General features: G+C 36.3%; 1 protein-coding gene across 1 annotated transcript in view; it reads left to right on the top strand.

Annotated features, from left to right (window-relative positions):
• The window catches only part of NEGR1 (neuronal growth regulator 1), an 877,308-nt gene that overhangs the window by 667,474 nt on the left and 195,093 nt on the right, over window positions 1–14,741 (top strand). The window contains exon 5 of the mRNA XM_070405386.1: window positions 8,512–8,632. Within this exon, the coding sequence (XP_070261487.1) occupies window positions 8,512–8,632 (121 nt within the window). The remainder of the gene's footprint in view (window positions 1–8,511; window positions 8,633–14,741) is intronic.

Here is a 14,741-nt window from a genome sequence, read left to right as displayed (position 1 = left end):
GTAAACTTGGAAATTTGACTATATGTCCTGTCACTGCCCGTTAACTAAAATGAGTTGATTCGTGACCAATGATGTAATTAATTAAAATTATCTCAATTCCCACCTTTCTTGTGGATTGGCCAATGACTTTCTCATCATTCTAAAAATAGACTTCTAGCTGCTCTCTGTAGACTGTGTTTCACACATCAGCTAAAGAATCTTTATAAAATGTTCATTAAACCATGTGACTCCTCTACTACAAATATCTAAAACTTCATCTCCTTAGAATAAAATTCAAAGACCATCTTGTCCCTCCTTTAATCTGTTAAGCACGTTTCTACCTCAAGCATGCTCTCAACTCAGGTCTCTGACTTCTCTGTTTCCTCTTACTTTACTAATTTCCTACAGATAACTACTTGATTCCTTTTCTCACATCATTCAAGGCTCTGTTCAATTATGTCTTATCAGTAAGGGTCTGTTCTTTTACCTTGTTCAGTTTTCATTTCAGTTCATATCAATCTCTTATTATTTATATAAATTTAAAAATATATTTACTGTTTGCACATGTATATATACCCCCCCAAAAAAAATAAACCCCCAAAGTCCTAAATCTCAAAACTAATATTTCTATGAGGCCAGGAGTATTATTTTTATCAATGTGGCCCATAATAAACATATTTTTTGAATTGATGAAGGTATTAAAAGCAAATAAGTGGATTAATCTTCTTCCTCTTAAGTAGTCATTTACAAAAGAGGCAGAATAACATGAATAAGAGTTTATTCATGTTCCAAGAATAATCAATAGAGCCTTCAAGTTCAAGTTAAGAATTTTATCCTCAAAATGAAATCTATGTGAGACTCTCCTCTCCATATTGATTACCCATAGCTCATAGCTCTTTAATTCTGTAACACAAAAAAAATACTCTGGGGACTTTTTTATTATGCTCAATTTTAATTTTTGATTCATTATTTATACACTTCCATATGACATTTTTGGTGTTCATCACAGCAGCCCATGAACCCTTAGACAAGAACATCATGTTCCTTTGACTTGTGTGGAGAAACACCTAGTGCTGAGCCATATGCACACTGTACTGCATAAAAGCATTCTAATGACAAATTAGATTTTTATTTCAGTTCATTACACCTGGGTTTTCAGGCAGTGTTCCAGATTTCATGGTTTAGTTTGTAATGAGTCACAGCCCCCTTGACAAACAAGAGACTAATTGATCTAACCAGGTTATCAATAGAAGCTTGTGATGGGTCTCCTAATGCATATGGTTATTTCATCTTCAATAACAACTGAATATCATAAAAGATTATGGTCCCTTAGTCTGACAGGGAAAAAGAGAGATGGCATTTTGTGAGGACAAGAGTGAAAATACAATCTGATCTATACTTTTCACAAGCAAAACAGTGTCATAATAATAGACTAATAGGTGGGTTTTTATTTATAGATGTCTTTTGTATATTTATTTCCTTTTATAGGAGAACATGGATCTTTGCTTAACATAGAAACCATTATTAAAATGATTCCTAATATGATTGAGTGTTTGTACTTATGCATATATATATATATATATAGAGAGAGAGAGAGAGAGAGAAAGTATCCCTCAAAAATGTATATAGACACTTTGCATAAATTATAAAGGTGGTGTTTATTAAAAGTAGAATTCATTTTAAAATTTGAGCTATCAGCTGTTAAAGTATGTATACATTTTTGGGACACTCTGTATATGTAGTATATATTTACATATATACATATATAAAAAATGTGTGTATGTATATTATCTCACATTTTCTTATGGGTGAGACTTTCTGGGTAAATATGTTCATTATTTTTTTTTTAGCATTATTGTCAAGCACTTCAATAAAAATATTTATTTGATTTTTTTTCAGAATTATAAGTTAGACTTTTACTATTAAGAATAAAAATACCACAGACATGTAGAGGTCTATAATTTCAAAGTGAAGTATCACCCTTAACAGAAAATGATGAAGTTGCAAGGGCATTTTTTAAAGAAAAGGAAATGTTCTGTTTTAAGAGTGTTTATAGTTTTCATATTCACCACATTTTGAAAAATCATTAAACTCTGTACTTTTTTATTTTCTAAAGAAGCCTAAAATATATCCAAAGTGCACATTTACTCAGGTCATTCATCTGAATGAATTAGTATTTTCATCCTCAAGGTTCTTATTATATTGAACTTTTTCTCATAATGTTATTTAAAATGTATTCTATGTTTTAAATATTGGTGGAAGAGAAAATATGAAAAAAGACATTCATATAAAACTTCTAGAAGATAACATAGGAGAAAATCTAGATGACCTTGGGATTGGTGATGACTTTTTAGATATAAACACCAAGAGGCATGATCCATGAAAGAAATGATTGATAAGCTAGATTTTATTAAAATTAGAAATTTCACTCTGTGTAAAGTGCTATCAATAAAATTAAAAGACAAGCCACAGACTGGGAGAATATATTTGTAAAAGGCATATTTGATAAAAGACTGTTATCTAAAATATACAAAGGACACTTAAAACTCAACAGTAAGAATATAAACAACCCAATTTAAAAAATGGCCCAAAGACCTTACTAAACACCTCGCCAAAGAAGATACACAGATGGCAAAGAAGCATGTAGAAAGCCACTCCACATTATATGGCATCAGTGAAATGCAAATTTAAGAAATGAGATACCACTACACACCTATTAGAATAACTAAAATCTGACAACTCCAAATGATGGTAAGAATTGGAGCAATAGGAACTTTCATACATTGCTGGTAGTAATTCATAATTGTACAACCTCTTAGAAAGACAGTTTGACAGTTGGTTTTTTTTAGAAAACTAAACATACTTTTACCATATGATACAAAGGACTTGGTATTTACCCAAAGGACTTGAAAACGTATGTCCACACAAAAACTTTCACACAGATGTGAATAGCTGCATTTATAATTACCAATACTTATAAGAAACAAAGAAGTTATTCAGTAGGTGAATGGATAAAGTGGTACATCAGACAATGCAATATTATCCAATGCTAAAAAGAAATAAGCTAGCAAGCCATGAAAAAGACATGGAGAAACTTTAAATGCATATTAGTAAGGGAAAGAAGCCAAACTGAAAGGGCTACATATAATAAGATTTAAACTATATAACATTCTGGAAAAGGTAAAACTCTGGAGTCAGTAAAAAGATCAATGATTCTCAGGGGTGGTAGAGATAAATAAAGTACAGAAAAATTTTAGGGAAGTGGACTTTTAGGTTACAATGATGTGTCAATGTAGGTTTGTCAATTGCAATAAATGTACCACTCTGGTAGGGCATGTAGATAATGGAGAGGCTATGCATGTGTTAGGGCAAGGAATATATGGGTAATCTCTGTACCTTCTGCTCAATTGTGTGTGAACTTAAAACTGCTCTTAAAATTCTATTTAAAAAAGGACACATGCTTACAATGCCAATGTTTCCTTTCAATTTCTTCTACTTATACTGTCTTCTCCTTCTCGGTATTCTCACCTTCCAAAGTGATTCTTCTCTTTGTTTCACATATGTCAAGAAATCATATTGGCTCCAACTTTACAATAGACTATAGCCAATCACTTTTCATTACCTCTAGTACTACGACCCCAGTCAGAGCTGTCAACATAGCTTTGCCTTGCTTACAGCAATAGCTTTCTACTAGTTTTCAGATTTCATCCTGACGTCACTGGTCTTTTCTCAACACAACAGCCAGAGTGGTACCTTTAAAACAAATGTCACATTATGTCCTTCCTCTGTAGAGGTTCACCATTTCACTCAGAGGAAAGTTAAGTCTTTAAAACGACTCTCAAGGTCCTGTTTGCTCTTTCATCCTTCCACACTGCCCGCAAGCAGAGATCCACTAGCCCCATTCTCTTGACCCTCGGATATTCTGCCCTCTGGAGCTTGGGCCTTGTGTAAGGGTCGGTGGCTTGAAGCCAGCTTGGGCCCACTGTACAATCTTTCTATGGAAAGTTCTTGAGACAGACCAGTCAACCTCAGGGTATGGGAATGAGGAACAGCATTTCAGGTAGAAAAAAAAAATCACATTAAAAAAATCACATAGAGAGTGTCCAAGAGGATGAAGTAGAGCTCACAGTGCCTTGGAACTTTTACTGATCTACCCTCAGCTCAGAGCTGGAGGAAGCTGACCCTTGTATACAGCTTGGCCTCTCCTATGCAAACTCTGACCCAATAGATGCAGCCACAAACAGTGAATTGTGTGGTAGTTCCAGGCAGGTATTTCTAGGCTGATTACAGGAAGCACCCAATATAAACATGCACTGGAACCCTATCCAAGTGGATTCAGAACCAACACAATGAGTGGAGGGCTTTAGAGCAGACCAGAATCTGACCCAACTAACCACAAAAGTGGCACACCCAAAGAGAGATCTTAGCAGGCACCAGACCCTGCTAAAACAACTTCCCTTCAGGGGCACAGCCCCCACATGACAGCTCCTCCACTATGATCAAGGTTTATCCTTACAGTCAGTCAGCCCGAGGGTTAAACCCACCCATATCATTTAGGACTCAACGATAACTGGCTGGGTGCACATAAACCACATAAGAGACATTCCTGGAGCACCTAGCTCAGGTGATCTGGATGACTGAGCCACTGAGCCCCACAAGACACCTACAACATAAAACCACCATAACAAGTTTAGGAGTCATCACAGATCTACCTAATACACAATAATAAACACAAGTCAGACAAAATGGGGAGTCAAAAAATATGCCCCAAATAAAAGAAGAAGAGAAATCCCCATAAAAAAGAACTAAATGGAATGGAAGCAACCAAGACACCAGATACAGAATAAAAAACAATGGCTATAAGGATGCTCAAAGACCTTAGGAAAACAATGGAAATTCTCGGTGAATATTTAAACAAGAAGATAAAAAATATTTAAAAGGACATAGAAACAATAAAAAAGAAACAGTTATAAATGAAGAACACAATATCTAAAATGAAGACTACACTAGGAATAATCAACAGCAAGTTAGAAGAAGCAGAGAATCAAGTCAGCAATTTAGAGGACAAGATAACAGAAAACACCCAAACAGACCAACAACATCAAAAAAATGTTAAAAAATGAAAGTCTAAGGGACCTCTGGGACACCATCAAGCATAGCAACATCCACATCCTAGAGGTACTAGAAGAAGAGGGAGATCAAATGATCGAGAATCTGTATGAAGAAATAATGGCTAAAAACTTTCCTAACCTAGTGAAGAAAAAAGACTCACAAGTCCAGGAAGCAGAGTCCCAATCAAGATGAACCCAAAGAGGCCCATACTAAGAAACATCATAATTAAAAAGGGAAAGGTTAAAGATAAAGAGAGAATCTTAAGTGAATTAAGAAAAAGACAGTTACCTGCAAGGGAGCTCTCATGAGCCTGTCAGCTGATTTCCCAACAGAAACATTTCAGGCCAGAAGTAATTGACATGAAATATTCAAAATGAAGAAAAGCAAGGAGCTACAACTAAGATTACCCAGAAAGGCTACCATTTAACATTGAAGGTGAAATAAAGAGCTTCGTAGACATCAGAAATGAAAAGATAATGTGAAAAAGAAATTGGTATTTATATATAGGCATTCATGCATTGGTAATAAAGAAGCAGCAATATGATTGCCTTATGCTAGCCTAGTGTAATTGATATGTTTGCCTCAGAGTACTAAGAAAATCTCCAAAAAAATGTTCTGATGAATTTATTGGAAAAAAATCTGCATATACGTAGACCCATGCAGTTCAAACCTGTGTTGTTCAAGGTCAACTGTATATACAAACACCTATGTATATATGTATGTATATGTGTGTACACACACACACACACACACACACACACACACAAATATCTATATATATAAAAGCCCCCTGGCCAGCTTGGCTCAGTGGATAGAGCATCAGCCTGCAGACTGAGGGGTCCCGGGTTCAATTCCAGCCAAGGGCATATGCCTGGGTTGCAGGCTCAATCCCCAGTCGGGGGGTGTGCAGGAGGCAGCCTATCAATGATTCTCTCTCATCATTGGTGTTTCTATCTCTCCCTCTCCCTTCCTCTCTGAAATCAAAAAAGAAATATATTTTAAAAAAATAAAAAATAAAAAAATAAAAGCCCAATGACCTAATGGTGGACCGATCAGAATGACCAGAACGAGCAGTTGCTATGTCGTGCACTGTGGTAGCCAACCGGCCCGATCTGGGCCCAATAGGTCACCCCTAACTGCCTGTGGCTCCTCCCCCTGGATGGCCCCACCCCCAATTGGACCCCTCACCCCAATTGGGGGTGGGACCCCTTCCCCCAGTCAGCCAACCTTCTGAGGTCCCTCCCCCTGGGCCGGCCCCCCGATAGGCCTCGATCACTGGGCAGGCTGAGGGACCCTACTCATGCATGAATTTGTGCACCGGGCTTCTAGTATTTATATAAATATGTCCTATATAATAAAGAGCTAACATGCAAATGATTGTCATACCCTCATGCCCTCGCACCCTTGCGCCCTTGTCCTGGGGTTGGGGGACCTGAGGCCACGCCACCCTCCCTGCGGGGCTAGATGGGGGTGGGGCCGACTTGGTCTGGATCTCGCGTGATTTTGAGGAGCATGCAGGTGGGCAGGGACTTGACGCTGGGTCCCGCGGTGCACCCCAGACTCTAACAGGAGGAAGATTTTCATATACATTTTACTAATTTTCTTTCATCTCTGACACTTCTGTTATAGAGAAAGGGAAAATAGCAATATTAAAATATTTCCTCTAAATAATTCCCTTTTAATGTGCATGAATTTCATGCACTGGGCCACATATATAATCACATATATATAGTGATTATGTTATAAGGGATTGACTCAGTGATTATACAGGCTGAGAAGTTCCACAATATGCTGCCTATAAGTTGGAGACCCAGAAAAACCAGTGGCGTAGTTCAGTCTTGGTCTGAAAGTCTGAAACCCAGAGAAGCCAATGGTTTAATAACTACTCAGAGATTATCTTAGCTCAGCAGTTAGGCAGAGAAGAGGTGAGTTCTCCCTGTGCCTTTTTTTCTCTTTAGTCCCTCAGTGGATTATATGATGCAAACACACATTGGAGAGGGCAATATGCTTTACTGAGTCCACTGATTCAAATGCTAATATTTCATGGACACACCAAGAAGTAATTTTTAGCAAATATCTGAACCCAGTCCAGATGACACAAAATTACCCATCACATTCCATCTTCTGCTCTCTCTCTGTCTCTTTGCTTCAGCCACACAGATCCCCTTGATATTTTTTCAAACAAATCAGCTTGCTGGAGCCTCAGACCTTTATTGCAAGCTGCTCCCTCTTCCTGGAAGACTATGTGTGTTGCTGAAATCTTACCTTCTCAATGAGTCCTAATCAAATTACCCTACATAAAATTGCAATCCATTCTTTGCTCTAATGTCTCTTACTTTGCTGTATGTTTTACCATATGTTTTATCAGATTCTAACATTTCATTTAAATTAATTATTTATGATACTTACTGCTTATACTCTGTTTCTCCATCCCCTAGAGTATAAGCTTCATCCTGTCAGGAAGTTTAACTGCTTTGTGCCTTGGGAAATACCTGACAGTTGATGGCTCAATAACTATTTAATAAATAAAGGAATGACTATTCTACCGAAAACCTTTTCAAGCATCATTTTGTGCCAAGCATTGTGCTCTGATATCTGAATATGCAAATTGATCACATACTTACCCTGCCTTCAGGAAACTAACAAGGAATCCTGAGCTACTGATAAATAAATGCAATACAAGATAGAAATAGTTTGGGGTGGGAAATTTATAAACACTACTTAGAGACGGTAAAACTGTTTGTAGCCAGAGCAATAGGAGAGAGTTTAGAGATGGTGACACCTAAATTAGCACTTGAATCTGTGGAAATGAGGAAGAACAACATTCCAGGTAGAAGAAACCACATTTTAAAAAATCGCTAAAGAGCAGACAGGGAAAAGCATAGAATATTGAAAGAGCTTAGGTTCTGAGTCAACATGCCTGACTTCAAGTTCAAATTCTTGTGTGACCTTAGACAAATTATTTACCCTCTCGGAGTTTCAATTTTTATATTTGTAAAAAGGGATAATACCATCTAGCTTAAGGTAATGCTGTGAGGAAATCATGAACAAAAAATCACCTAGTCTAGTGCCTGGCTTCGAGCGATCACTCAATATCTGAGAGCTATTATTGGAGTATGGTTTGACTGGAGTGTAGATGAAGTGTGTCCCTCACCAATGCCGTTTTCCAATAGGAAGCAAGGCCAAAATGTATTGCATTTACTCTACACTCTCTGGGAACATTCGTCTATTGTCCAACTTGAAAAATGAAGCTGAAAGTCTTGTATTAGAAGCATAACACCCTGAAAATGTGATGCATTGGCCTATCAGGTGTAAGATTGCTTTGAATATAGAAGGAATGGAAATATATGTGTGTTATATTTCTGCTGAAGATTATTTTTTACTTACCCACCGGTTTATTTGTGTGTGTTTCTTTTTCAGTTGCTCCTACCATCCAGGAAATTAAATCCGGTACCGTGGCCCCTGGACGCAGTGGATTGATAAGATGCGAAGGTGCAGGTGTGCCGCCTCCAGCCTTCGAATGGTACAAAGGAGAAAAGAAGTAAGGACTTTGTGATTGTTACTGTGTTCCAAGCACTTTGAGCTAATGCGTTTGTGTTTCAGATACTTACTTTAAGCAATTTCTTTAACTGGCTTGAATGATTCTCAACAGCCTCCTCGCAGGCAAGCAAACTGAAGGGTCCCATGTGGGAAAGAAGAGTAGCTAATAGCATCCTGAAGAAATGTCCACTTTGGTTTATATGATCTGAGAGATGCCTGCAAATCCCTCATCGCTGATTCTTTTATTTGTTCTTCTCCCTTCTGAACCAGCACACCATTGCTCTTGCTGGCAACCACATTTAATTGGGAAGTAAACCAGCACTTAAAGGACTTGGGCACAGACTCCATGAGAGCACTCCAAAAGCCATGGGAGCCTCTGTCTCTGCCCAGCTTCCTTGATAAGACTCAACCCTCTCACCTGCCTTGCTCTCCCTCAAGACATTCTAACACTTTGTTTTATAGCTCACTGTGTTTTAGATATTCTGTCACTAAAGGGGCTGTAGAGGAAATAAAGTACATGGTTAAAGGACTATCCAATGTGATTTTAAGGCTCCTCTAACTTCAGCTCTGTACCATTGTCCCCTTGAGAAACCTCAGAAGGCCTTGGCAAGAGCGTTTGAACAAGAGAAGTCAGGACTCCACTACTTTTTCCTTATTTTCAACCAGTAAGATCATTCAAACCTCTTTAGCTGGTCTTAGCTATAAAAGAAGAGCGGGACCCCTGTGGATTAACTGGAAGATGGGATGTAGAGGGAAGGGTAGTAGCCATACTATATATATATATATATATTTCACTTTAAAACCAGGGAGGGATGTATTCAAGCAAATGTTAGGTTCAACCATGACTGTAGTTTTACTTAAAAAAAATTTGCAGCTATTTTGCATAGAATCTCTTCTACCATTTGTGATATTCCCTTTTTAATTCTTTTAACTAAGCAATTAATCTTTTACTAATTTTAAATCTACCTTTCTGTGGCTTCATGGAAGCCCCCCATGTTTTTATTTACTTAGAATAAGACAAACCTCTCTGGGTCACCGTTGTTGCACCCTATAAGATTATATATCCCCTAATACAACCTTCTCAGATTCAACTGGTTACCCAGATGAGATGTCTTCAATTTGTTTTTTTGTTTGTTTGTTTTTGTTTTTTTCTTTAGCATATTTGTTTCTTCTTTTTTTTTAATCCTCACCGGAGGATATTTTTCCATTGATTTCTAGAGAGAGTGGAAGGGTGGGAGGAGGAGGGGAGAGAGAAATAGAGAGAAATATCAACGTGAGAGAGCTACATCGATCGGTTGCCTCCCACATGCACTCCCTACCAGGGCTGAGGGACCTACAACCGAGGTATGTGCCCATGACCAGGAATCAAACCCTCGACCGCTGGGTTTGCAGGTGGATGCTGTAACCGCTGAGCAACCTGCCAGGGCGAGATAACTTCAATTTGTGATTATCTTTATGGACAATCATCTAGAAAAGTGGTTCTCAATACTTTGAAAGTTAAGAACTCCTTTATTCAAATGCAATCTTGTTTAGAAGCTCAAAAAGTAATAGCTACAGTATGAAAGTAATACTTCTCTGGTAGATATGGGGTGGATGAATAGAACCTTAATTCCACCTGTTCAGAAACCTCCCTTTCATGGGACATCCTTGCAGTCCCCCCACACCTCCCGGCCCCACCTCTGAATTTCCACACAAAAAAATAATTAATTAATTAAAAATTAAAAAAAAAAAGTTTAAATAATGACAAACTACAGTCATTTTTGACATTTTTCTTAAAAGCTAACAAACAATTATTCCCAGTAGTGCAAATCAGAACTCATTTGTTAAAGTCCACTTTGCTTCCAATATTTTGTGAGGTGATGTCCTGAAGTTTTTGATTGTTCATTTGTTTTGGGGGTGTTTTTTGTTCTCTCTCTCTTGTTTTCTCTTTCTCTCCCTTTCCTAAATACAGCACCTTTAAAAAATGGCTGTAATAATCCCTAGTCCATTTTTTTGGCCTATAGCAATTATAGCAAAATGCCAATTGATGCTCATAGTCATAACTTCAGTGACTTTTTTTCCTACTGAGGAGATGGACTATAGCTATTATTGGATTTTCAAAGAAATTTAAAACCACTCCTATCAAAGATAGATTAATATTCCCCAATCAGTGTCACTCCCCAACATACTTGTACACCTAGAGAAAGTCTAGGAGCTGTGAAATAAAATGCATATGTAAATAGCAAACATATTTTCATTTCAGAGAAAAGTATACATTTATCTTTGTTAGGATTGAAGTTGAGGAAATATTCAAATTCTCAAACATAATTAGAATATACAAATTCCTCTCAATATTATAGTAAAGCACACTTAAATATATGCAGGAAATAGGAGAAAGAAATATGCTTGTTGCTGAGCAGTTGTTGTTACACTCACTAATTGGATCTACATGGTAGTTTCAAAGCCCAGGCCATTCAAATATTTACCTCATCAAAATGAAAAACTCACAAGCAACTGCTATTTGACAAACAGTGTTCCAAATTTTTAATAAATATTAACCAGCTTATTTTTATAATGAACCTGTAAGATAGATATCATCATTTTCTTCTACTTGTTTGGGAGAGATAAAAGAACAGAGTGTTTTCAGAGTAATTTGAACAGGTTGATACAGTTAGTGACAGAGCTTGGATTTGAACCCAAAAAGTCTTGCAATTCTTGGTGCAGAGTCCATGAGTTTAACCCCTACACTATGGAACTTAGTTTAAGTTATGGCCCCTCAGAGTCTACCAAAAATCAATTGAAATGTCAACATTAAAAGCCAAACATAAAGGCATTGCAAGTCAATTATGAATTAGCAAAAGGAAATATGACACATAAAAACACCCAGTTATAATTTCCCCATTTATTTAGTCAAAGACACAAAAATAGTGGAATCAGAGTAGGCACACAGAGAAGCAACAGATAGAGCATGTTTCTGAATTGTTTTCTTGACCTCCAGGTGTCTGACTAGAGCACGAAGCTGTCAGAGACCCTGTCAGAGTCAAGGGGAGTTTCCGCAACATCTGGAGAAGCTTCATTTCCTAGAGATCTTTTATACTTGGGGCTTACAACTATATTCAGAAATAACTTACACACTGTTTTTATTTCTAATTAAGGGGATATTTATAAAAAGTCACCTCTCTTAAATGTTCAAAGTCAGATTTTCAATAAAATAAATATAAACAAATAAGCACAAACGAAAACAGAGACAGTACCTGACCACCCCTAGTCTTTTCTCTGCATAGCATTCTGCATTCTATGGAATCCATGTCTATGTACTGGAAATAATCCACTTGATAACCTTAAAGAAAATCTTGTCAAATTTAGCACAATTGAAAGAACATTAAAAAAAAGCAAATACTTACTGAAGACAAATCATTTTTTCCAGGCCCTTTAAATACTTTTAACTTTTTTAGTCCTCAAATCTCTGTGAGGTACAATTTATTATTTTCAATTTACTGAAGGCAAAACTGAGATGTCCTTTGGAGTCTATCAACTTTAAGTTGCCATCAAGATACATTTTAGATTTGTCAACCACTTAGTCCATGTTCTTTTTCCCTGTATGTATTGGCATTGTTAGTTATCTATTGACAAGTAACAAGTTAACCCAAAATTTAGCAGCTTAAAATAGTGATCATTTATTATCTCAATCAGTTTTTGGGGTTAGGAAATCAGGGTCAGCTAAGCTGTATGTTTATGGCTCCGGATCTCTCATCAGCATCTGAAGTTTGAGGAGGGCTGGAGGAACTGCTTCCAAGATAGCTCACTTCCAACATGCCTGGCAGGTTAGTGCTAGTTATTGACAGAGTCTCAGTTAACCCCTATGTGGACGTCTTCATAGGACTGCTGGCCTGTCAACGTGATATGGCAGTTGACTTGCCCCAAAACTAGTGATCCAAGAAAAAGCAAGGTAGAAGCTGAAGGTATCTTTTGTGACCAAGTCTCAGATGCCATGCTCTGTCATTTCTGCAATACTTGATTGATTACACAGGGTGATCCTAATCAATGTAGAGGAGCAACACAGGGACATAAATATCAGGAGATAAGAATCATTAGATGCCATCTTCAAAGATGACTCCCACACTGTCTCCATCATGGATAATATAATTATTTTGTATTAGAAATATTAGCCACTTGACTGTAATGCATTGCATTGTTTAGATAAGTATTGAGAATGACTCAAGTTTTAATAGTTGTTATGAAAATATTTTCCCTTGCTATAAAATGGTCATTTTTTTTTAACACTGTAATCTCTTTAGCATACCTGGCAGGGATAGTACAATTAGACTTAATTTTGTTTCAGATACATTTAAATATTGGGAAATCAGAGTTGTGTGTTCAATTATATAGAGAGCCACAAATTAATGTTTTTATTAGTAATAGAGAAGATTGATAAGAAGAAATATATTCCTTATATATGTAGTAAAAAGACACTTTGAACCAGGCAAGTACTATTAAGCAAATCATATTTTTGATGACATGAAATTAAGTTAATCTATGGCTTAAGAGCTGTACATTCATTTATGATTAAGACTATATACATAAATTTTAATGGACTAACATTTTGCAAAAACATGGGATTTACATTACTTTGTGAAGATGGCATTACCCTTTGTCTCAGATTGGAATTTTGCTATTTGCTTGCTTGTTTGAATTTCCTTCCTTCTTTTGGATATCCTCAAATCCCGCTCTGAGGCCTAGAAAGACAAGCCCACTGGTTTCTAATGACATTTAACTGCTCTAGGCATTTTTTTTTAAAAAGTACATTATTCACTTTTCCTATATTCAGGCAAATGACCAATAGCAGCAATGATTTTTGGAATTCTTTAATAACAACATGGTTTCTTTCTTAATCTTCCATCAGAATTTAAGATAGGGATACGAAAGTTACAAATGAGGTAAATATAGATTAGCTCCATGAATGAAAAGCAAATATATAATAAAACATTACAAATTATTTATATATCAGTTAAAAAACAAATGTGTACCTAAGAAATTAAATATTTTGTATTTGATGATGAGTACCTATAATATTTTGACATTTTAAGCAATAAATTTAAATTTAATCTATGCATTTTAAGTCATTTTATAGCCAATATCATGTCAGCATATCTCTCATTTCAGAATCCTGTTAATTGTTTAGTCAGTCTATACCACTGCTGTAGAGGAAATGTGATAAGCATTACTGTTTTGCTTTGGATTAGCTATCTATGTGCCTAAGACATGCATGTACAGATATTTACAAAATGTATGTAGGTATTATTGAATGGATAGGAAAATGCCCCAAATTAACCATGTAGACTATGCCATGCTCCCTTTACACAGAGGTATGTTGACCTTTTTCAGTTAGGTTAGGTTTTTACTTTAGGGAATGATGATTTTTCATTCTTGGTTCTACAGAGGTGAGATGAACTTGAGAAATCATAATGAACTAAAGTGACCTTTCCTCTCATTTTTCCTATTCTAAATATATACATCCCTATCATCTAGAAAGGCCATAAATTTTATCTGAGTAGTATTCACTTTAATAAAAGAATATAAGTGAGGGGGTTTTCTTCCCTTCTTTTATTTTCAAGGAAAGCAGAAAATGAGTTAAAATAGTTCTTTGTAGCATCAATGATCCTCTTTCTTTGCTGTTTTTCATATAATTTATTTATGTCAAAGGTAGGAATACATTACATTTGTATAACACATTGTGATATTCAAAGCATTTTTTATACATGGTAGTTTTGCAAAATGTGCACATTTTTACATTTTACTTACATAGAGTCAACTCTTCAAACTTGGAGTGTTGCATGAGAGAGAGAGAGAAAAAAGAAAGATATAAACATATAGTAATAACAGTTCAAATAGTGCAGATGTGTACACTGCTCTATGAGTTTCAGAAAGACATAAAATGGGACATAGTTTGCTGTTCCTTCAACTGGTCTTCATTTCCATATGCCTCTGACAGTGTAGCTCTCCAATCTAACAGATAGTCTCATGTTGAAGATGTGTATTTAATATAACATTGTTCTAAAACTACTACTTCATCTGGAGCTCCACCACGGATAGTGATATAAAAACAATAGTCTACAACTAGAACACTTTTG

This window comes from Myotis yumanensis, unplaced genomic scaffold (genome assembly GCF_028538775.1).
Source record: "Myotis yumanensis isolate MYYU_CA2020_CCGP unplaced genomic scaffold, mMyoYum1.0.hap1 SCAF_2, whole genome shotgun sequence".
Lineage (NCBI taxonomy): Eukaryota > Metazoa > Chordata > Mammalia > Chiroptera > Vespertilionidae > Myotis > Myotis yumanensis.
This window is presented reverse-complemented; position numbering and strand designations above follow the sequence as displayed.